Source organism: Phaethon aethereus (genome assembly GCF_964289735.1).
Source record: "Phaethon aethereus genome assembly, chromosome: 23".
Lineage (NCBI taxonomy): Eukaryota > Metazoa > Chordata > Aves > Phaethontiformes > Phaethontidae > Phaethon > Phaethon aethereus.
The window spans coordinates 350,308-375,049 of NC_138599.1; the positions used below are offsets into that span (position 1 = coordinate 350,308).

At 56.5% G+C, this 24,742-nt stretch overlaps 1 protein-coding gene across 1 annotated transcript in view; it reads right to left on the reverse strand.

Annotated features, from left to right (window-relative positions):
• Window positions 1–712: 712 nt before the first annotated feature.
• CADM1 (cell adhesion molecule 1) overlaps window positions 713–24,742 on the reverse strand; it is a gene marked incomplete at both ends in the record, with an annotated part of 155,252 nt that continues 131,222 nt past the window's right edge. The window contains 4 exons of the mRNA XM_082010029.1: window positions 713–831; window positions 1,806–1,937; window positions 10,498–10,551; window positions 15,695–15,727. Coding sequence (XP_081866155.1) covers window positions 713–831; window positions 1,806–1,937; window positions 10,498–10,551; window positions 15,695–15,727 — 338 coding nt within the window. The remainder of the gene's footprint in view (window positions 832–1,805; window positions 1,938–10,497; window positions 10,552–15,694; window positions 15,728–24,742) is intronic.

The following is a 24,742-nucleotide window of genomic DNA, read 5'->3' on the forward strand; positions in this document are numbered from 1 at the left end:
CCAGCCTATCTCCTAGTCGCCACCACCGAAAGCACCTGACGCACGGGCAGCCACAAGCGGGTTCTCGCGCCGTTTGTTCATCCAAGCCTGTAGGACGATAGAGGGAATGGGACACGGGGCACACCGAACTGCAAACTACGGAATCTAAGATGCGCTGGCTCTCCTCCGATGGGCTCGAGTTCTGAACGGAAACGGGCGGAGGGAAAAAGCGAGAGAAACACCGTCAAAGAAGCCCACCTACCCCGCGGGGTCCCCGCAGGCAGCTCCAGGAAGGGAAGAGCCAAGGGGCGGCGGAGAGCCACGGAAACCCGAAGGGAACTACCGCGCAGAAGCCCCTCTTCTTCCCAGCCTCCCCGCCCCGCCCCGAACGAACAGAAATTAAACAAGGCACAGAATCTTCTGCAAATGACTTCACTGAACTAAATCCAAGCTGGACCTGGCCAAAAAAAGAAAACCCAAACGAACTGAGGTGTCGAACAGCAGAGTGTACTTTACGAGGAATATTTTTACACAGCAAATCCCAGACCCTCCCAGCCTCACGACTCTCCACCCATTTGCTTTTTTTTTTTTTTTTTCCTTTTAAAAGAAAGAAAGAAACAAACAAAAAAGACACAAGCCGGTTGCAACTTCCAATATCGCTGTCTCTTTAGCGTTTAAATAGGGCCAGCAGTAACCGTCCACGGTTGGACACCTCATGGAAACCAAGGCTGCTCTAGATGAAGTACTCTTTCTTTTCTTCGGAGTTGTTCTGCCCTCCTTCCGCGTTGATGATGGCTGTGTCTGCGTCGGCCGCGTCATCTGCTCCTTTGGCTTCGTGAGTGAAGTACGTACCTGAAAGGCAAGCGGGAGGTCGCGTGACTCCTCGGAGGCCTCTGCGAGGCGTTAAGAGAGCGGGCGCCGGCGCCGCGAGCCGGAAGAGGGCGGCGGGAGGGGGAAAAAAAAATACGTAAACCATGAGAATACCGGGCCGGGGCACGAAAAAGTAACGCCGGCAACAAGCGAGGCCGACGCCGGCCGGCGCGGGAGCTCCCCGCTCCTGCTCCTCCAGGAGCGGCCGGCACCGGAGAGCCCCAGGGCCGAGGGCGCCGCCGTCCCTGCGCCGAAACGCCCCGGCATGTTGCTCTCCGCAGCGTCTTGCTCGGGAAAGAAACTGGGTCACAGCTGTTTCCCCACCCTCAGAAGCACACAAGTATCGGTAAAACCGCGTTTTTATACGCTTTGCTCAGAGGGGACAAATCTTCCACCTACGCTTCCTCTCTCCCCTCGTGGGCTTCGGGGTTTTCTCCCCCCCACCCCGCCCCTTTCTCCCCTCTTCCCGCCGCTATCCACTCCAGCCCGGCTGCGGTCGTAAGCCGCCGCGAGCCCTCCGCCGGCTTTTCCGCGCAGGCTACGTCAACCCCAGCCAACGTTCAACCCTTTCGTACAAAACGCGACTCCGCGCGTGCCTCTCGATTTGCTCTGGAAGTTGCAACAGGTCCCCAAAAACGGACCGTTTTACACAAAACCGAGGCAGCGCGGCACAGACGACGTGGGCTCAGGTCAACTGGGTTTTCTAGAGGGGCTTCCGAATTCCAGTTTCGACCCGTGTGCCGCCCGTCCTAAGCCCCAGGTGGAGAGAACGCCGACGGGCTAGCCCGGCCTCCCTCCGTTTCCCACTTCCGAGGCCCCGCAGGAGCCTTTGGACACCCCCCGGACATCCTTCCAGAGCAACACCGGGGGTCTCTCGCGTGCGACAGAGCGTCGCCGCGAGCACGGGGCAACGCGGGCCGAGCCCTCCCGTCCTCCCGTTTCGGCCTTGGTCTTACCTTTGTGCCTGGCAAAATATCGCCCTAAAATGATGAGCAGGCAAAGCATCGCAAACACGACCACGGCCACGACGCCGCCGACCACCGCATGGTCCACGCTCCGTATCGCCCCTTCCTCACCTGCACGAGAATCTGTTGAGACCAGAAGAGGAGTAAGAACCGGGCGCTTCGCGCGAGGCACTCCGAAGGGTTTGGCTGCGGCTGCTCTCAGGACGGGAAAAAGCCACCCTTGTGCTCTCAAAAGGAAAAGGGGTAAAGCACGGAGCTCTCCGGGCAGATGAGTTCGGGCAGAGGAACTTCGCCCGGAGCCGAACTCATCTGGCGGCTCGACTCGCGAGGCGTTTTCCGCTACAAGCAGCAGCACTACGACTACGCACGTGGAGGATGGCCGGGGGAGGGAGAGGAGAGGAGAGGAGAGGAGAGGAGAGGAGAGGAGAGGAGAGGAGAGGAGAGATGGAGTCGTCGGTGGGTGCCTGTTTTGGGAATCTTCCCTCGAACGCTCCCACCCCCCCGCCCCGCTTCAACCTCCCCCGGGGACGGGGGCGGGGGGGAACAGCGGTACGATACGGGAACGTTCATCGTTGGCTCCAGAGAAACGTCATTGACACGTGCTCCGTTGAAAACATCTCCGCCTCAGCCCAAAAACCAAGCAACCCGGCAGGGCGAGCGCGTTCACCACCACCCTCGCCCCCACCCCAACAAGGTTACCTCCTCCGACGCAACCTTTGCCGTTCAACGCGGTTCAGGACGTCTGGAGGCACGAAACTCCTAACCCGAGCTCTAAAAACCTCTTCAAGAGCAGAGAGCGAGCCGTAATCGTACAGGGCCTCCGACTGCTTTATTTCATTTATTTAACGCCTCGCCATGCAATTAGTTTTCTTTTATAAGCGCCTCTCCCTGAGGACGCAGTCACCCGGGAGAGGAATGACTTATCTGGCGGAGGAACAACTCCGAAATGAACCCAGAATGAGCTATGGCCATGTAAAATGAATGTATAGCAGTGTAAACAATTTTAATTTAAGAACGCAGCTACATCAACCCTCCCTGCGATCCTAATGGCAACCGAGATTTATAACGTAGTAAAAAACAATTATTCTCCCGTTGATTAATACATTAACATTTTGGAATAGAAGCTAAACCATTGTCTCTTTTTTTTTATTGAGTCGAGCGCGACACCTCCATTAAAATGATTTACTGGCCGTACCTTACAATTTAAGCACAGCAGCAACAGAAACGGTAAAAATCTTTTAACTTTACATGATTTGTGAAGTCATACGTGAAGGATTTACCATTTAAATCTTTCACTACAAGAAGCACATGGCCTATAAATCTGTCCCGCATGCAGCTGCCCGGGCACCTAAGAGAAATGCATTCTACCAGGCAGACCGGGAGTGCAAATGCGAGTCAATTTTTTAAGAAAGATTTATCTCCGTCTCCCTCCAAAGAACAGAGCAAACCTCTGAAGCCTCCACCTCTAATAATATTTGAAGTTTATCGATCAAGCGTACAGATCCGTGACAGCTAAAGGTAATGGTGCTCTTTTCAGCTGCAACCCGACACAAAGCTTTCGAGCCGCAGCCCGGGATTTACGCTTTCTATCGATATTTCCAATTCTGCTCCGAGATTAAGGACTGAGGGACCCAAGTAAATAACTCGTGGCTGAGAGCGCCATAAAGCGCCTTTTAATTAAAACAATTTAAGAAAAAAAAACAACAACAAACAAACACCCAAAAAACAAAAAACCTTCCAGCGCTTCTTCCAGTAACTTCTAGAAGGAGGAGCCCCGCCAAGACGAGGTGGACGAACGAAGAGCAGCAGCCTCAGCACCGCAATCGCAGGACCCTCGTCAGCAACTAACCCCACAAGCTAAAACCCGCAGGAGGAAAAAAAAAAAAAACAAAAAAAACCAAAAAAAAATCCCTTTGCGAACCCAACGCCTTCGCTGCCGCGTCACCTGAAGCCGAGGGGAAGCGCAGCGGTGCGCCGAGCAGACCACCTCACCCGGGCAGAGGCTCTGCCGGGGAAGAATCGGCAATGCCGGGCGAGCCACCGCTCGAACACGTCCTTCCCTCTGCGGCTTTTAGCTCGGCTAATCCGGGCCTTTAAAGACTGACTCTCCGCAAAGCCCGGCTCATCCGCTGGAGCAGCGGCTTTAGACACGTTCCGCTCCGCGGGGCTTTTTATGTTTTTTTCATTTTTTTTTTTTTTTTTCCAGAAACGTAGCACCCAGTTCCGCTCGGCCGCGCTAAGAAGGAGACAGCAGCGTCTCAGACTGGGGGGACGAACGTCTTGTTGGTACCTGGAACGGCCGAGGAGAACAAGCGCGCCGAGTTACGGCTCTGTAACGTGCTTCGAGCAGGGTTTTTGCAGCGAGAGGCATTTTCTTCTTAACCACCGTACATTAAACTTCCGGAAAGACGAAACCTTGGCGTGCTCATCCTGGCGGCAGCGGCCTCGGCGCCGATGCCCAGCTGCAGAGCCTGGCCCGGGTTACTCGAAGCCGTGCCGAAGCCTCGCGCCCGACACCTCCGTCGTGGCTTCTCTCCAATTTGCAGCCGAGCCGAGAGCAGGCTTCCCCGAGAAGGGACTTCTGCATAAAACGCGGCAAGCCGTTCTGGCCGGAAGAGTTTATTAAGTATGACGTTGTCTCCTGGGACACGCAAGGCCGTTTTTCTTAATTATTTCCGTCAAAAAAAGACCGCTGCGAAGTGCCAGCCGCGAGTTCATTCTATCACGCGCGCGGCCAAGTAGAATCATAGGAGCATAAATAGCTCGTCTTCAAGCGCAATCACAGAAACAGTTCGTCTTCAAGCTGACAGGCTACGTAAAAATGGAAGCGTCTTCCGGGGACGTCCGGTGGTTGCGAACCTTCTCATGTCAAGTCTGCGAGTGCTCTTAACTTCAGCGGTAGAAGGTTTCTATTTATGTCGTTAGACTAGCAAGGGAAAGAACGGCTCTTCGGCAAGCGTCCACCACAGCGCTGCTATCCAACAAGAACAGCTCCCGGGACCGGCGGCAACGTCCTAAACTCGTATTCTTTCTTCTCTTTAAACGGGAAAGGAGTGGAAACAAGACACCTTGGGAGAGCAGGCACCGCGATCCCCGTGGCAAAGTCAGCGATGCCAACACCGCTTTCTTCACCTCAACTCCTAAACAGAACTCCGCAGCGATGGATCTGCCCTGCCCAAGCTATTCCCGCGTGACGCCCTTCCCTTCGCTAGATGCTCCTCCTTCCGCATCTCCTCTCCGCCTCGTCTTCAACAACTCATCCAGCTCCGTACGCGCCAGCGCAGTTGCCCAGCGTCGCCCCAGCTCTGCCTTCCGGCGCAGGAGGCGAGGCCAGGCAAAGCCAGCGGCCGACGGCCGCTCTGCGACAGACCCCATCTCCGGCCATTCTGGACGCCGCTCTCTGTCACTCCTTATTTCTTCGGTAACTGAAAAAAAAAAAAGCGTCGGGTCTACGGAGCAGGGAGTAGTTCCCCAAATCTGTGCCGAGAAAGAGAGGCTCGACCTCAAAAACCGGAATCTGCTTTAAAATGCCGCCTCCGACGCGCAAAAGCTATTCCCGCTTCCTATCTATGATTAAAAAAGAAATCACAACTTTATTACCGAAGAGGGAACAGACGAGATGGCAGGAACTGACAAAACGCCACATTATTTGCTAATCCTAATATGTTATTCTTCCTTAAGATTTGCTTTTCTCAGCACCAATTCAATTACAGATGCTACAAATCCTTCTGACATTTAATTCCCTCTTGTCAGAGAGTAGTAAATGCATACATGCAGAGCTTTCCCATTAAGACGTTAATATATATTGGAGCACGCCGGCCTTTAAATCGAACAGTCAGAATTTTCCTGTTACGGTTTTGTTGCAGGTTTGCTTGCGGTTTTCTGCGGGTGGGAGGGGGAGGAGGGAGGGAAGAGCGAGGGAAGCTACAGCCATGGCTGCATGTCGCGAGCAACATGCGCGCCTGCTACGTGGCTACTCTGCAGCTACGTTGCACCTCAGCTGAACCCAATTTTCTGGGGCGGTGCTTTGCTCGATACCAAAGCACCTTAAAGGAAAACTGCAGCGGTAACGGTACAATCCCCTTGCAACGACTGAATATATGCGGGGGGGGGGGGGGGGGGAAATTTAAAAAAAAAATCACTTTTTTCTTTTGGACTGCTGCGATGCCTCCCCCGAGAGAACAGTACGGCCGAGCCCTGCGTTGGAGGGACGCCGTCGTTTCACGCGATGCAGCGCCGAACCCGTCTGCACGAGAGGCAGATCTACGTACAGCGGCAGAGAGGGCCGTAGTCCCATTGCAACCGGCGGCCACGAAGAGACTCTGGCAGCTTTAAATTCCTTTTTGCTTATTATTTCAAGGAACCGCCCACGTAATCGACAAAAAAGAGGTTATACCACTTGGCCGCGGACCCTGAAGTTTTCCTTTAAGCAAAAAGCGCGACTCATGAAACGGTAGGCAGACAGAAAAGACACAGGTTTTCGACCGGTTCCTAACTTCCCGCCACACTAAGGGAACTTATTCCGGGGTCAGGGGCGACGGGCAGCAGACGTTTAGCTGGTTACCTTCCATGGGAGTATTGGCAACTAAACCACCCGCGTTTTAAACCCGCGGGATTAAAGGGTTTTTTCTTCGCAGGGGGAGGCGTTTTTTAAAAAAACGAATGTATTCACGATCTCAAGGTTTCCAGTATTTTTGCAGGTGCAATCGTTTAAAAGCGGCTTTCTGTGGCCTGGCTCAAGAGTATGAAGAAAGCTGGCGGATTTTCCCAGCAACATCCCAAGAACGTGGGTCAACGCTTCCAGCGAGGTTTAGCAGATGGAAGACTCTCCTCCTCCCAACCACTCAATGAAAAGGTTCCGCTCCATTCTGTTTTAACGAGGCTTTAAAACGCATCTATATACCTAGATAGATAGATGTATCTACGTATATTCTAGCTTCCGCTCTTTTCATAAGCAGCATCATCTCAAGATTAAGGGAAAGACTAGGCTGGAGCTGGCCGACTGCGCTAGCTCGTGTTTTAAGTCCCCGCTACGCCCGTTCTGGAAGCTTCAGACCTAGTCGGGTCAAAGCGCTTCATTTTGCCTCCCCAAGCGCCCGAAAGGCAGCGAGCGGCCCCTTCCCAGCGACCTCCTGCACGGGAGCGGCCCGGAGCCGGCGCCGAGCCCGGCACCCGGCCTTTCCGTCTTCCCGGGATTATTACGGCTTCGAGCAGCGTCTCTCGCCACCTTCCCCGCGTGCCCCAGCACCGATTCCGATTTGAGGCGCTCCCCCTCGATGCCAGAGGCCTCGAGCACACGCAGCGCTTGGAGACGTAGCCCAGCCCATCTTCATGCGGGGAAGCGCGCGCTCGCGGGCCCGCGCTTTCCAACGCGCCGGGGTGTCTCTGAGCAGCCCCTAAGCGGAGGTTTTTGCGAAAACGTGGTATAGATGCTGATTTTGGCACGTTCGGATTTGCTGCTGCGCTCCCGCGAGAATTTCTTTCCTATTTCTGGGTGAAAATTAATTTCAAGCCGTCGATGCAGGATGCCGCGGGCTGAAGCTGGGTGCGCGCGTAGGTAAGCTTGCGCGCACAAGCTCCGCCGACAGCTCCCCTGCTTCCCGGATGTTAAGGTAACGTCTGCACCAAGGCAGGGAAAAAAAAACCTAGATCGGTTTCTCGGAGGAACTCCTCGCTTTCAGCCATCTTTTCTGCCTCTCGTTCACGTTTCGTTTATTAAGTAATTTAAGACACCGATGTGACTTAAGCTCCCACACGTCACTGCTGGTCACGATGCGGGCGCTGACGGCCTCAAGTCACTTGCGTGCTTCCGAAAAACCGGGAAGCCAACCATCCCTCTCTGCTACGAGGCAGGAAACTCAGAGCCAGCACCAGCGCTTCCCCACCGCATTTCCGGCCGATTCTTTTGCGGAACGACGTTTTCGAAACGATGGAGCCGCGCTGGCAGCTGGCGGGGGGTGCTGGTGGGCAGGGCTGGGGGAAGAACAGGCCGTCGTTATTTCGGAAACGCTGCAAAACGCTTCGCCGCCGCCTGGGAGGACACAAACCCCCGCCTGTGTATGATGGGATGGGCGATGACGTCATTCGTCGCTAGAGCGCGGCGCTAAGCGTGCCACCCCTGCCCCGACCTGTTGACGGGCTGTTGAAGAGTAGCGTTAAGCCGTTCGTCGTCGCGTTGTGATTGAATCGGGTCTAATTTAAGCCAGAGAACTTCGGGGAGCTCGTCCTCCGCCAATCGCTGAAGCTCCCCTTCGGCGACCCGTTTCAAGATGGCTTGGTAAAAAATAACGCGCTTTGTTTTAAGAAATTTGATCGCTCTGACAGGTGCCCAACCTTTCTGGGTTGTTTCTCCGGACTCCCCTCCGCTAGAAAATGGAGCCCCGCTCGCAACCAGTAGCGACCGGTTCATCAGTGGCCGCCCCGCCCCGGAACGAAGGTGCTAATCGGGTTTCGATTAGTTAATCAAACCCGGCGCGAAGGCTACGCGGGGTCCTTCGCGGCCGCGCCCCGCTTCGCAAGAGGCGTCCCGGCGCTCTCGAGCGAGGCGGAAAGAGCGCGCCGCGCCGGCGGGGACTGGGGACGCGGGTCCGCGGAAGGGGGGGCGGCCGGATGACCGCCGTCAGCCTACAGAGGCTCGCCCCGGCGACTCCCGGCCCTGCGGGAATCCCGTCCGCGGGACCGCGCAAAGGCCGCGGCAGACTGCGGGAGCGCTGCCGGGGCGCAAGGCCGACCCTTCCCCTACCCTCCGGTCTCGGAACGTTAGGAACGAGAGGAGGTTTGCGACTGGCACGGACACACACAGCTCGACCGGGAGAAGCGAATGCAGCTCTGGAAACTAGCTACCTGGGCGGAAGGCAAGGGACGCGTTACTTAATTGCGCAGTTGGCAGCGCCTCCGTTGAAGCGTTTAGCGGGACGGGAGTACCTGCAAGGAACAGCACACTGAGCAAACACCGCAGCGGCACCGACGCGTCCGGCGCGCTCCCCTGCGTCCCCGCGCGCTCGCGGGCCGGTCCCGAGGGGCTCCCGGCGCCCCGTCCCGCCGGAGCGGGGGGCGGCGTTCCCGACGGAGGGCTCGGCTCCAGCACTCACCTGGACTGACAGCCCAAATCTGCCGACCCCCGTGCGCCAACGGGATCTTACTTCAGCTTCCCGGGAGTCGGGGCAGGGGGTACGGGATGGAGGGCAGAGCGCGGGCGGTAGGAGGGAGCGGCCTGGGGCTCCTTCCCCAGCGACACCGGCACGTTTGACTCGGTACGATTCCCCTTTGGGGGTACGTAAGTAACCGAGAGAGCCACAACAAAGTAAACTTTCGGAATTCTTAGGGGGGGGGGGGGAAAAAACCCAAACCCCAGAACGCTTCGGTAGTCAAAATGGATGCTCCAAAATGGGCGTACGGTGGTGCGCGGAGGCTGCTCGCTCACCTGCTCGCCGGCGGCAGCGGCTGTGCTTGCGCTGCCTCGGGTAAAACCTCGGGGAAATTCTGACTTACGTTCAAGATCGAGAAAAACGGCAACGTTGAGCTATGCGCTCAGGAAAGGGCGCTCAGCCGTTCGGCACGGCCACGGCGCGCCGCACGTGGCCGCGCCGCTGGCACCGCGCGGGGAGGGCGGCGCCCGAGGGAAAGGCAGGGCTGCTAGCAGGCACCCATTTTGAGGAATTCCGTTGTGGAATTGTTTCCCGCTCTTCTCTTCGAGTCACCGAAAGGTGCGTTTTTTCTTTAAAAAAAATAATACAAATTAAAAAAAAAAAAAAAAAAAAAAAAAAAAAAAAGCTTATCAGAGCAAAACCATTAATTCCCATCCGCACCGCGATATTTAACAGACACCTGGTGCTCCTTACCTACGAGATCTGGCCCGGGCCTGCAATAGTAATTATTAGTACGGCTCAGGCGTTAGAAGACATACCGACGGAATCGACCATTTCTCACCTCTTGGCCAAGGCACACCTATAGTGGCTGACGGGAGGAGGCGCTGCCGGTGGGACGGGGCGACGGGCCGGCCTCTTACAGACCGGGACGAGGACTCGTCTTTTGGCCTTCGTTTGCGCCCCGCGTTCGGACCCCCCCGCCCCGAGGGGAACGGGGTCGGGGCACAACCCTCGCCGGGAGGAGGGCGGGAGGGGCTGCGGCGCTGCCCCGCGGCTCCGGCCTTCTTTACCACGCAAAAACGTGGCGACGGGAGGTTGAGGCGACGTTGGTACCGCCGACGCGACCCCCCGTTTCGGATGTGCCGACGGCATCCGCTGAAGATGCTTTCGCGTCCGAACTGGGACCAGCGGGAATTTGCAAGGGCCAACCGGGAGGGCCGTGTTTAACGCGGCTTTCTAGTCGAGCGTGGACAAAGAGCTTGGCTTTGCCTCCGCTGGGAAGACAATTACCTCCTTTCTATCCCCAATCCGACACTCGAATCACAGGGAATCGCCCGGCAGCCTCGCGTGAGCGCCCCGTTTCCGAGGGCGCCACGCAGAAGCGGGTGCCAAAATCAAAAAAAAAAAAAAAAAAAAAAAGAGAAAAAAAGGGAGGGAAATCCCAACGGAAGGCGGCGTACGGCCGAGCTGCGAGACCGTGCGTCGGAGGAATGGCTACACCACTATACAATGCAACATGGCCAAGATGCAGAAATCGGGGTGGAACCAGGATCTAGCGTCGAAGAGCAGCGGTTTACCTACGCACTAGCCCTTACCTGAGAGATCCCCAGAGTCCAGCTCCTCTGCGGAATTGGGCAACTGAGTAAAGCCTTACAAGTAAAAACAAACTCATTTTTCTCTGCGTTTCTCGAGTGACAAAAAACAACACACTTAAGAACTGAGGACAAATTTTTTTGGGGGGGGGTGGGGGGTGGAGGTAATGCGTCAATCACTCGCCACCTTCTGCCGGTTTGGGCAGAGTAAGTCGTATGACAGAATTGCAATAATTTCCTTTATTACAGACAGAAACATTCCTCAGTCTACACTGTTGGCACAGGAAACATGGAATCGGAGTCACTCATTCATAACAGCATGCAAAGACCCCCGAACTCCGCCTTTCGGTCATCATGGCGGGGGGCAATTTCCCAATTTAGTGCCGTTCGATTTCGGTTCTGTATACACAGAGCAACGTAAAATTTTCTTCCAATTTTCCACAAAATCGATTCTTTTTTTTTTTTTTGGTAGCGTTGACAAGCCCGGCAATTTACCAATCGGCGAGTACCGCGGCTCGCATTTCAAAACCGCAAGGCATCTGTACGTGCAGACTGCAGGCCGTACCTTCCGCAAAAAAAATCCGACAAAACCTGGTTTTTGCCTTTCCAAAATTCGATCCGGTTATGGAAAAAGCATCTATCCTCAAAGCTGATAAAGCAGTTAGGCGAGACACGCTCTCGTGACCGCAAAAGGCAGCCAAGGCTGTCCGTAAAGCCTTTCTTTTCGATTTTGTTTGAGAGTTTGGGAAAACGCTGGGGGGTCCACGGGAGGAGAGGGCATCTGGTTGAGTGAGCTTCTCGGCACAGGTTACAGGGCAGACCGGTGCCTGAAGGTCACCGAGACCTACCGAAATCAGGGACAGCAGAGCGTGGCTACTGGAGGCTGGTACTTGCGATAACTCGCGCTGGCTGCTAAAGGAAATGCGTTAGCCAAGGGGGGGGGGGAAAAAAAAAGCCAACAAACAAAAAAATTTACCACCGGCGGCTGGGAAACCCCGCAGCGTAAGCGTGCCGGCCGCTGGAAACGCCGACTTTCTTTTAAATAGCCAAGACGGTCACGCGGTACAGTCGGCGTGCAGACTGCCTGCCGTCGGTGCGTACCCAGCTCGTTAAAAATGAAGCTCCTTTTTCAGTGACGGCGTTTAAGCTACATCTAGTCACCGGGAAGCTACAGTCGGGACCACCTTCTGAAGCGGGAAGGCCTTTAGATTGATGGCAAGTTTTGCTTGTGCGCTCGGATTTCGGGGAGCCCCCCCCCCCGCTTTTTTACTCGAATACAAGATAGAAATATAATTACGGTTGACTCGCAGAAGCGTCGGCCAGGCCATCCTGGGCTCAGCAGAGGAGCCGTTCAACTCTTCTCTCTCCAAAACCGCTTCTGGAGAGCCTTCCCTTTCACTTAAAAGGAACCGCCTGCTCTCAAGGATGGGAACGGGCGACGTTGCCTTTTTGAGGCAGCAAAAGAAGTCTTTTTCAAAAGAAAATTTAACAACCCAACGATCGGGTTTCTACCCGCGCCCGGTATACGTAAAAACGCCACCGAACAGTATTAAACCCATCGGGAGGCATTGACCAGTACGCGGTAAATTACTTCTTCATTTTTTCCCGTTCAGCTTTCGTTATGGGCTACCGAAGCCCCTCCTTTTCACTCCTGACCGGGGCGAATTCAAAGCCTGCCGCGACTCCCGGTAAAATAAAGGAAAGCCAACTTTTCGCTGGGCTACCTGCGTTTCTCCCCGGCAAACGCTCAATCCGAAGAGGGCGCGGCCGGCAAGCCCCGCCGCCTCTCCTGCAGCCCGATCCGGGTGGTCGAAGGACGGCACGAGGACGCCGGGGCGGTTTAGGGATTCCTATCGACAGCGCAATGCCTCGTACCGCTTCCTACGCTACCGCCGACTTCCAAGGAAAAGGCAATTTCTCTGTCGCATCGAGGGGCAAATAAGCGATTAGGGAGCCTGTTTTACGCTGCGGGTTCCGCGGCTCCGCACCGAAATCTTAGCACGGGCGGGGCGGGGGGGGGGGGGCTTTGCCGTGTTTTATTCGAGCGCCCGGAGGACTGGATCGGTAAAGCATACTTAGGAACGTATTTGCTAGTAGTTGCGCTTTTAAGTCGGGCGTTTTCGAAAGGAAAAAAAAAGGCGGCTGGGACAGGCAGAGCCGCCCCATCACGTGAACGCAGGGAGCAGCGGGGCTTCCTCCTCGCCTGCCGCCGCGTTTGGCGAGATTTGCAAGCCGAGCAGCGCGCTGGCACGGCCGAGCGCCCGCCTTCAGACCAGCCAGGCCCCGTTTTCAGAGCGCGAGCGCTGCCGGAAAAAGCGACAAGAGCTTAACAGGGCAGCGTTCAACGTTCTCGCAGGAAACGCCGCTGAGGCCGTAAGGGAAAATTCGCGTGGGCCCTCGGGGAGGAACCCCCAGCTTACAAAATAATTTACCTGCTATATTACGGGCGAGGTATTTGCTTGTCGCTCCTCGCTCAGGACTGGGACGTTTGCGTTACTTTAACCTGGACTCCAGGCTTCCTGCTTTGCCAGCTTCGGAAGAGATTTTTTTCGGCCCTGCCTTTTCGCGAGGACGAGCGCGCGTTCCGCCTGCGCCGAGGCAGCGGCGCCGCGTCTCTGCCTGGGCTGGGGGAGCCCAAACGCGGCTCGGAGCCTCCCCGGCGCCGAGCGCGCGCCCGTACGTACGGGGCTGCCCGAAGGCGGCTACGTACCGCGCGCAACTCGTTGCGCCGGGCGCGAAAAATCGTTCGGGAGCTCTTTGCGCCCCCGACCGGGCGGGGTCCAAATTTGGGAAAAAAACGGCGGCGTTGCTCCCGCCGTAGCACAAGGCCGTCGTGTGTAAGGTCATGGCTGCTTACACACGTCCTGCTCGTGCCGGGGGGGGGCAAACCGTGAGCCGGGCGTCTCGGCCGGAGGCTTCCGCGGCGGGCGGCAGCCCCGCGGGGGCCGAGCGCCCCGGCCCGCCGAGGAATTAAAAGGGTGATTTTTGAGGGGGAGAGGGGCGGGAGGGAAGGCGAGGGCAGGGCAGAAAAAGCACTCGCTTTCCAGCTTCCGCGGCGGCAGGCTCTCGGAGACGTTGCTCTCCGGGCTCCGCCGCGGTCTGCCCTTGCGTCGGCCGCGGACGGGCAGGGGACCGCCATTTCAGCCCCACTGGCACCCTGACACCGTGGAGGGCAAAACGAGAGGGAAGGAGGGCTTAAGCTCGGTAAACCCGGCTTCGTGCGGTGCAGCAGAAGCACAAGCCTTCCTGCCGGCCATGACCATGCTGTTATTGGAGTTCTGGCAACGAACAGTGCAGAGAAAGGAGAAAGTGCATCAGAAAATTTACAGTTAAGCTCTCATTTTTAAACAAAAGAGTTAACAACGTTCGTGCTTTAAGTCACTCATGCATCGCCGCCGTTAACTCCGTTCCGGAAGGAAACGGGAATGGCAGGGGCTTTGCTAACCGCTTTTACATGCACACACATACAGGACTCCTCTCCCCCCCACCAAGTCCTCTAGGATACGCTCCAAAAAATTAAATTACTCAAAAATCCTTTCCCAGATTGAGGCATCGTGCTGGTTCCAACGCTAGCCTTGCGTTTTGTCGTCTTTGCTACCAATCTCTTTTTCGGGTTCTTTGGTTTGCTTTGGTTTTTGCTTTGGTTTTTGCTTTGGTTTTCTTGTTTTACTTTTTCTTCCCCCCAATTCACTTAAGACCGTTTTTGGAGAAAATCCATTTGGCTGTAGCTCATGCCCATGCATTTCTAGTCATTCACCGACATGCTCACTCCCATCGGACATCGGTAAGAACAAATGGCCAACATACAGAAACACCTGGTATACTCCACACACGCTCCAGCAACACAAGCTTGGAAAGAAACCCCCCCGAGTCTTCACGGGAAAAGCGCCTCGCGAAGCGAGGGCGAGCGCGGGGGAGCTCAGTACACACCGGCTGGGTTTTAAGGCGGGAAAGTCTGCGGCAGCTCCTCTGACCGCGACCGCTTGTCCCCTCGGCTGTCAGGCTCCCGGCAGCAGCAGTCCTCCCCCACGGAGGTGGCGATGTTCAACGTGCTCCTTCCGCCCTTCCCCAGCCCGAGTCAGAGCGACGAAAGCCATCGGGAATTGCGTTAAGGAAAGGGGCGAGGGCGGCCGGGCCATGCGTCCCCGTCCGCGTCCCCTCCTTCCACGTCGCCCGCCCCGCGGCTCCGGCGACGGTGCTCGGCCTTCCCGGCGCGCCTTTGCGCGGGAGGTTACCGATCGCGTGCGGTAGAACAAGGCTAGCCGAGATTCGGGGCGTCGCTGCCTCGCCGCGACTTCACCCGGCGCTCCGTCCACCGTCGCCCAAGACGGGCCTCGCCGGGAGGAGGAGGAGGAGGAGGAGGAGGAGGAGGAGGGAGAGGAGGCTGCCCTGCGCTAGCGTTCTGTCAAGGAAAGAACCGGCCGATTTATCGGCGTGAAACTAAACTAGCCAACTCAAACAGAGATTAGCCTGAATGAGAGCTGTCGGAGGGTTTGGTTCTGTAGCCGAAAAGCGAGCCCATGCCAAAAACGGGTATGCTCAACTTCCAGCCTGAAGCGACTGTTGAGGCTCGCTTTAAAAACGTAGGAAGCCGTCAAGCTGTCAGCTGGGCTGCCTCGAGCAGACGAGAGGGGTGAGTTTGCTAGCCTGCTAGCCCGACGGAAAAGCGCTGCTATACAGCCGCTTTCCAAACCCCCTTCTGCAGTGCAAAAACGCAAACTTCGCTCCCGACCTCCCAGGCGAGCGCTCCTCTGCGGAGCATCCCCAGAACGCCACGCGCCGCCCGGCCCGCCGGACGCGCTGTCCCGTAAACTCGAAACGAAAGAAAAACGCTCAGGAATTCAGGCACCTCTTTAAAAAAAAAAACAAAACAAAAACAAAAAACCAAAACCAGCATTACCTTCGAACCACTATTTTCAAAGGCTGGATTTCTTTTCCGCGCGGGGCTTGGGCGGGGGGGGGGGGGGGGGGGTCGGTGCTTGCCCGGCGCTGGGACAAGCGGCTGCGAAGCTCGCCGCAGAAATGGCAAGACCAGACAGACTTTCCAGCCTTAAAACCGGTGTTACAGTTACGAGGTCGGTCCACCCGCAACGTGGTTTTCCCTTGAAGACTACGTTTCCCTTTTTCGCTTCCCCTTCCCAGGCTTGTCTTGCCACTCAGCAGCGCTGAGAAATAAGATAAACAGGAATGTGATACCAACCGTGAACTGCCGGTTCTGTCGTCGCCGTTGTGTCTACACACGGGAACAGAGGATTGGAGGAAGGGAAGAAACAGGAGGAACGGCATGCAAAAAAAGGGAAAATGGAAAAAATGGAACAGATAATATATGAGCAAGCTTTCAAAGAACATTGCGTGACAAGCAATAATAAAATGAAAGGCAAAAAGCATTTGAAGTGAGTTGCACTGTTTAGAAGACATGCCTCCAGTTCAAAAGCTATGAGCCTGAGGAAAACAGTAAATTTGTCTCTTTTTCCAGGACCTTGCCAGAACAATTACTGGTGGTCGCAAAGTCAGGGGAACAGGAGACGGGGGAGAACACCGACACCAACGCTTCGGCTGGTAAGGGCCAAAACAGAAGCTCATGACCGGGGCCAAGAGCCAAGGCTTGTAAAACAGCTTTTAGGCGTTCAGACATTGCCTTCACCGAAGCGCTAGCCACCGGGGCCCGGCCCGCTCCCACCTCCGCTCTTCCTTCGTCCGACGCAGGGAACCTCCGCGCACGTCAGGACGCGGCCCGGCCTCCGAACCCGGGCCGTCGCGGCAAGCGAATGCTAAAAACGAAGAGGCTCCTTGAAATCACGCACCCAGTACTGAAGGTGGGAGCGGCCTTCCGCCTGGGCCGCGCCGAACCACGCAGCTGTAAGACCCAGATTTTTTTCCGCGTAGGAAACATGGCTCTAGAAGGGGCAAGCGCGGGTAGAAATTACCGGTCCCGCTATGGCCACGGTTAACCGGTTAACGGTTGTTGGCAATTAAAACGTGTCGGAGGATTTTGGCCGTTGGCCTGAAGCCGACCTCACTGCACACGTATTGCGTGCCGCGGGACATCCCGGGGTGGGGGGGTTGCCGCCTCGCCAACCGAGGGACGCTTCGTCTCTTCCCGCGTGTTTGGAACGGGCAATTTTAAAGGCCGACCCAAATCTGAAGGCTGCTTCTGACAGCGTCCCGTGTGACCTCCTCTAGACCACTAGGTCTAAGTCGCCTTTGTTCACGTTATCCAAAGTACCGGTTGCTTTAGCTGTCGAGACTCATTTACTTTTCACCTGGTCCTACGTATTCTGCGGCGTCGGTCGCCCGCTGTCGTGGAGCCGGCTCCTCGCGACGCGACTGCGTAACTCCGCAGGTCCCTACCGATACCCGCGGGCTGGCAGCGGAGCCCGGGTTTCGCACGGCCCCTACGCGGTTCGGTGCAGGCAATGTTTAAACGAGTAAAAGCGGATGAGTAAGCGTAGAGAAGCGCTCTACTGCGTGCCTCTGCCGAGCAGCCCGGAGCTTGAGTTTTGTAGCAACAGCAGACGATGGACATTGGCGTTTCCCCGCGTTGACACGCCGTCCGGAGGCCCCCAGGACGGGTAGTCCCCCCCGCACGTTCAGAGGCAGCGGGGGAAAAAGGAGGACCTGGGGCTTCGCAGTTTAGCTGAGGACAACCCGGGTCTGGCTTTCCGAAGCACCAGCGAAGACAAGAATCATACAAGGAATACACAATACTTACAGATACAAGGTCGACATGCTTTAATTATGAAAGCAAAACAAATAAACCCTGCACGATTTCACAAACTGCACCAGGATTTGCGTAACAGATTATCAAGCCGTCGTTTGCCTGTTCCCGCTGCCAACATACACCGCTCTCCTCTCGGCAATCAAATCTAAGGCACGCCTCAAGGCGCTAGCGCTCGTTCTCCTGCCGGGAGCGGTGGCGGAGGCGGCGAGGGAAGCCTTGCAAAGCGAAGAGGAGGACAAGAGCGGGGCTTTTCTTGGTTTGTCGGGTAGCAATCCCCAAACGATGCCTCGTTTTAACCAAGCAAATGGTGAAGGGGAGAATGGTGGTGAAGTTGCTGGGGTGGGGGGGGGGAAGTTGTTGTTGAGAAAAGGTTGTAAAACCGGGTATTAATTCCTGAGATGGCATCTATAAATAGTCTCAATTTACTGTCTTCCTGAAATAAAAAAAGTTACGTCAGCTTTTACGCTAAACAGAGAATCTGCTGAAAGCAAACTTGCATTCACGTGCTGGAAGAGATATGGGTCAAGGAACAGTGCAAACTGGACAGTGCATCTCGCTTCCCCGGCTGGGGACAGAGACCAACAGGTTACGAAAAATGAAGTTCTCAAGCGGTTGTAAGTGCGAACAAATATCCAAGTCAAACAACATGTTGGCTGCAGCTGGAATGACAAAGTTATGATTAGCAAATGGTTTGGATGGTTGCGGTAGGAAACACAGACCGGTTACAGTTTAGAACGAGTTGTCTGGAAGTCCATTTCGATCCCAGAGTCGTCTTTGAGAAGGCGGCTTGCTTACACGCGGCGCTCCGAAGAGGAATAATCTCACGTTAAAGGAAGGCGAGGAATGGCCCCTGACACAGGCGTGGTGAAGGAGAGAGAAACGGTCACCGTTGCTTTGGTACGAGATCAATGAATGTGCGTAAAACTGCGCGAGCAGCAAGCTCCAGCGCTGTTCTGCCTCACGCGGCAAGGAGCATCCCCGGCCCTCCAACGCTGCCGCTACGACGACCCGTCGCCCTAAGGCGGATCGGCCAACTTTAAACGCGCTTCCCTGACTTCCAGGTACGTGCCGCTTACTCCTGCTTCGCTTTCAGGAGCAGCCACGTTTACACGCCAGGCCAGGCACGCCGCGCCCCGGAGACGAGGCTTCCGCCCCGCGTCCGCGAAGAAAAATCCTCCCCTCTCGCCTCCTCAAGTACGGACCGAGAAGAAAGCCCTCGACGTGCTTCCGACCTAACTAAGGTTGAAGGGAGCCAAGGAAGGACTCTGCCACCACCGAAAAGCACCGTTCTGGTCCCGAGCCGTCGGTGCGAGCAGCAGTCCCACGCTGGCGCTTATCATTTAAAACCATGAGCAGGCGCCAAAAACGGGGCGGCCTTATAAGACGCGGCAAAGCAGAGGACGCAGGAAGCGCATCAGCAAAGAGGCTCAACGTGGCGCTCTCCGTCTCGCGATAAAGGTAGAGGCTTCCCTTCCCGATTCCGACCGGTAAGACAGCAAAAGGGGCTGCGTGGGGAGAAGCGAAACGACGCGGTGGTCTTTCAAATCCTACGCGTGCACGAAATCACCAGAGGTCTGGCTTACCACCAGAGAAGGTATCCAAGGAAGGAAGCATTGGCCTCTACAAAGCTGCACTTTTCGCTTAATCCCGATGTCTTATTTAGACAGAGTTCAGCATGGCCGGCTCGCCAATGGAGACGCCAACGCACATCGCCGTGCGATACAGACGGCGTTCTCCGCCGGCTAAGGAAACTCGTGCGACCCCTCGGTTTTCGGCACTCACCGCTTCGTTAGGTAGCTACGCCAGCGCGCACCCGTACGTACGCGCACGTATTTGCAAAATTACTGCCTGAGGGCATCTGGGCAACATTTAGTCGCGTTCCGAGCTCCGCCACTACGCCGCCTCATCGTTTCAAATGGACTCTCTCCAACTTCAAACTGTTTGCGGAGTGTGACAAGACTGGGCCCTTTAAACCCGTCCGTAATGAGTCCGCAGCCTCAAACAGAACGAGCACGATGGAGGAATATCAAAACCCCAGCAGCAAAATTAAATTCACCAACCGGACCTGCTTGAGCTGCAGCCTTATAGCGTACGCTGGAGCTTAAAAACACGCAGCTAGCGCAAGGAGAATTACATCAGAATCGGCAAAACAATGGCAAAACGCACCTTCTTCTCTTTTGAAGAGGTATTAGCGAGTAGAAGCAACATACTGCTTTTTACATTGCTTTCTGAACCGAACACAAAAGCCAACCTGACCGCTGACTTGCGGAGCTCTTATTTTTCCTGATTTTCCAGAGTACTTCACGTTTACCGGCCGGGGCGAGCACGAACTCCGTCGTGCCGCCGTTCTCACGGCAGCCGTAAGCGAGCGGCGCGCAGCGCTGCAGAACGGGATTCGTGCTTTGTTTCAGGTCCTTAAGGCTCCTAAGAACGCCCTGCAAAAATCCCCGTCACTCCCCCCGCACAAACCCCTCGGTATCGGCAGCGACGTTACGCTGCCGTAGCGCCGCGAGCGCGCGGCCCGAGGGGCAAGGGAGCTCCAAAAAGCCACGGAGCGCAAAAGGCGCGGCGACCCTCTCCCTCGCCAAACGCTCGCCCGAAGGGTGGATGAAAACGTGCCCTGCCTTACGCCGCTCCACGACGAGCCCCCACCGACGCTCCCGCCGCCAACCAAGGGAAGATCCCGGGTTCAGAGCGTCGCCCGAGAGGGGACGGGTCCTCTGCCCCGCGCCCGCGCTCTCCTGAAGGCGCGCGCCCGCGTTTTCCGCCCGGCGAAACGACGGCTTCCGCACCGCTTACGCTCCGTCAGCACCGGTAACAGCAGACGTTGACAGCGCCGTGTCTGCTACCGGCGGCACGCGGTGCTGAAAGAGCGAATTTTATTTTACTTTATTTTCTCTAACGGGCCTGTCAGCTACTCTCTCTTCCTTTATTCCCTTTAATGGGGTCACGTCCCGGATGAAAATGTCAGAGCAGCGCAGCGTCACCTTTAAATTAACTTGACATTTTACCAGGGCCACGCAGAAGCTTCGACGGGAAGCAAAAAAGTTAAATAATAAATAATCGGGGGGCGGGGGGGGGACACACACAAACCTCTAGGCTGAGTCCCCGCACGGTGGCATCAAGCACCCGGGCGCGCCGCACGCTCGGCGGCTTCTCGCTCCGCGCTGCCGGCACGCCCCTCGCCCCGGCTGCCGCGCGGGCGTCTCGGGGCCGCTCGGTGGCGCGGTAGGTGCGCGCCACCACCAGCCGTAATCGGAAAAGAACCACCTTCTTCTGAGGACAAAACCGTCCGTTTCCTCGTTTTGAGGAAGTTTTCCGGCACGCGAATCGACGCTTCGAAAACCTGCCGCGCCCCGTCTCTTCGCAGAGGACTCCCGGCTGGCGTGCGCTGGCGTCGGGTCGCCCAGATGAGACAAAAACGTGGGTTTTAGCGGAGCGCCCGGAGCTGGCACCCAGCCAGGCTCTGCCGCGCAGACGCGGCCCCACGGGCGACGGGGGGAGCTCGGCCGCCCCGTGACGCGGCGTTCGGAGGCGGCCTCCGTCGACAGCTCCCGCCGTGGGGCTCGCCGGCTCCTGAACCGCTTCCAGGCAAGCGGCGCTTGCCGGCTCCTCCCTTCAAAAAAATCCTCAGCCTCAGGAAGGAACTGAAGAGTGTTTCCGCAGCGCGGGCTTGGCGCTTTCCAGACGAGTTCCCGGGGGAGGCAGGAGCATCCCCGGGCCTTCGGGCGCTAAAAGCCCGCTGCCCGCAGCGTCCCAGCCCCCCGACGGCAGCCACGTCTGCCGCTGCGTGCTCGAAGGGACCCGCCGGTGTTCAAACCCGGTCTAAAAGGGCGCTAGGGATGGGCCGCGGTGAAATGTGCCGCCTCGCCGTTAACGCCCCCGCAAGAGGGGGCTTGGCGGAAGCAGCAGCGTCCACGGCGAGGCTTGAAACGCTGGCGACGTGCAGGCGTGTCGCAGCCCCAGGTCTCCGCCGAAACTGTTGCCAAGACACCCGCGTGATCCATCTGCGGAGCAAGCGTGATAAAGGCGAATCGGCAGGTACAAACAGTGCCGCGGCTCCCGGGGCGCGGAGGCGTATGTGCTAAGCAAGGCCAGAAGGCAGCAAAGCGACGCTTGGAAAGGCAGGTTAAAACGCTCCGCGCCGCGGCGAGCCCCGAGACGAGGGCTTTGCTCTTATTAAGAACCTTTATCTCCCAGGAAACAACAGCTGTCCGACACCAGCATTTCAAGGAACGACTCCGGGGTAATTCAAATTATCCAGTTTGCTCTGCTGTATCGTATTGTACATCTTAACGAACAAAGCCACAAGGACAATTTGAACCGATAAAAGAGGGCCTGCCAGCGATAACAGCCGAAACACCAAAGGATGGTCGGAATATCGACGCAGTTGGAGAATACACGGGGAAGATCAAACCGTCAAGCAGGAAATCTTTTCGAGCACCCACGCCGAAGCAAAGCAGCAGTGGCGGAGGAAAAGCTTTAAAGGTCGGGCTGTTTTGGAAACTTCAGCACCGCTCAGCTTTTCCCTCTCCTGGAAAAAAAGCGGCAGGTCAAGTTTTCGCAGACCTGCCCCAAACCCCGCCCCGGGCCGCAACACCGCTTCACCGGCTCAGTGCGCCTTCGTGGGGCAAGCCCACCGCAGCGGCCACGCCGGATTCGGACGCGTCGAGCAGAAGGGCCCAAAAAAGGGACCCTTGGCTCTAGGCGTGGAGCCGGGTGGGTCTGGGGAGGGACGTGGGAGGACGCTGCAGCCCGCAAGCACTGGGAGGAACGGCCGCGCTCCGCCGTACGCCTGCCCGCCGCACAGCCTGTCCTCTCCCGTCGGCTGCACCTACCGCTCCGGCTCGTACCGGCCGAGCAGCGTCTCTCGTCGCTCCACTATAAACTCTTTGCGACAGGACCGCATTTCCACGTGTCCTGGTTTCGGCCAGGACAGAGTTAATTTTCTTCACAGAAGCGAGCGTGAGGCTGTGTTTTGGATCTGGGATGAGAAACTGTTGATAAGGTGCTGATGTTCTGAGCTGTGGCTGAGCAGTCGAGGACCATCCAGCTTCTCGCGCTGGCCGGCCGGCGAGGAGTCTGGGGGTGCACGGGGAGCCGGGAGGGGGCACAGCCGGGACAGCTGACCCAGGCTGGCCAAGGGGGTATTCCACACCATCCGGCGTCATGCTCGGGATATAAAGCTGGGACGAAGAAGAAGGAGAGGGGGTGGAGGGACGTTGGGAGTGACGGCGTCTGTCTTCCCAAGAAACCGCTAGGCGTGACGGAGCCCAGCTTCCCTGGGGATGGCTGAACCCCTGCCTGCCTGCCCGCGGGGAGTGGAGAATGGATTCCTGGTTTTGCTCTGCTTACGTGCGCGGCTTTTGCTTTACCTGTTAAACTGTCTTCATCTCAGACCATGAATTTCCTCACTTTTACTCTTCCGATTCTCTCCCCTGTCCCCGAAGTATCGGGGAAAACGCCCAAGTGACATAGATTTCAAGCCCCCCTCATCCGAAGGACCGGCCCGCCAGCGGAGACAAGAAACACCCCGTCTGCCGCCAAAGCACTTACGTCGCGCTAGAAGGGTATCGCAGCGTTTTGGTGAAGATGGGAATTAAGGTACCAATTGTCTCTCGAGGCTTTAGAAAGCGTTGTAACGCTACTGTGCTACGTAATTCTGGAGATTATGTCGGTTTGACCTAATTTTTTCCAGCTACAAAGCCTCTTAACCGTTGAAGAGCCGAAGTTCCTGCGGGTTCGACGCTGGCTGGAAAACACGCACGTGCACGCCTCTGCACGAAGAAGGGGGGCGAAGCCTTAGCTGTCCGTTGTGGGAAAAGCACACTGAAGTTTTGGGCAGACGACGTGAAGACACACGTCAAGACGACGCGGCATTAGATCGGTGCCAGGGAAGACCGTAAACATTCCTCTACCAGCACGATCGAATCTTCTTCCTACCGCTGCGGAGGAGAGCCTCCAGACCTAGAGGCTCCTGAAAATTCACAAACAGGTTGCAACGCTTGCAGCGGAAGAGGAAACACCAAACCTCCTCTTTTCTTCGGAGCCCGGAACGGCAGGCCAGGACAGGGCGCGCTTTGGAAGCCAGTCTGAGGGCGATCCCGAAAACGACAGGCTGGAACAGTGCAGTTCCCGGGAAAAGGACGGTCGTTAACGTTAGCAGGCACCGACACGAACATAACGGGGTCGACCGAGCATCAAGGCAAATTCTTCCAAAATTAACTGAAAGCATTAGCAAATTACCGCGGAACGAAAGCAAGCGGTACGCACGTGCGTTTACACCGAGACGCAGGGGACGGAGGTGCTCTGCAAAGGGCTCCTGAGGAGACTTTAACAAAATCTGAAACCTACTCTGAAACGAAAACTGGTTAAGTCAAGGAACTGAAAACGGGATTGAAACAAGGCGATCAAATCGCAAAACGGGACAGCGTTCGCTGTAGAGCGGCTCAAGCATCCAAGCTCGGGCGCCTGGCGTTCGGCGTTCGCGACAACCACCTGGAAGGAGGAAGACAGAGGAGGGCAAGGTCTGGACAACACGATGGCGGACGGCGCGCAGTAAGGCACGTTGGAAGAAAGGCTTCGACTGCTCGTCCGTGCCGGCGCAGCCTGACCGGGTTGCAAATACCTCCGAAGGAAAGAAGCCACGAAACACCCCGCGCAGGACAGCGAGCTGAGCAATGTCATCAAAGCGAAGAAGTCGTGAAGGCGTTTACACAGGGGACGGTTTACAGCAACAATAAACGTTATGCCGTTCGCTATTCAGCGGTCCGCTCTCACCTTCGGTTTGTCACCTCTCCCTCAAGAGGAAAATAAATAAACAAACAAATAAATATTGAAAAAGGCAAGCAAAAGCAAAAGCAGCAGTGGAAATAGAAAAGATCAGAAAAATGACAATGCGAATGATGGTAAAGAAACCAGAAAGGCCTTCCCTGTGAGCGGAGAGAGTCGGGTCTAGCGAGGGAACGTGACGGATGCGTGGAACAGAGAGAGGTGTCTCGCGACCGGCTGGTGGCTTTTATTCATCTTTTCTCGCAAGACAGGGGAAAACTCAAAATGCTGAAAGCCAGCTCCTCAAAAAGGGCCGTACGGACGGTGTTCGCCTCAATAAAACACGACCGGCGGGATTCGCTTTTCTGGGAGAGGGAGGTAGAAGGCTTATCGCAGCGTCAGACCAAACACCTCGGCGTGAGAAACAGCATCTCGAGTCACGTGAGGCGGATTCAAGTACTGAAGAGCAAACGCTCTGATTCCCAGTATAAATCGCTCGGAAACCGGTACTGACGGGCTTGAGGCTGAAGCGACCGCCCGTAGTCGAGGAGCTCTAAGGCTGTTTGTACCCTTCCTTTGAAAGCACCCAACGTCGGCCACCAGTAGCTGAATTAACAGCTTTTTCCGCCAGGGCCGTTCCCGCGTTTCGGAAACGCTCGCAGTAAGGACTATCCGACTCCTCGAACTGCCGGACCAGGACTCGCGCTGTACACAGTGGGTGTTATTTGAGGAAGGGGGAGGGGGGGGAAAACAACA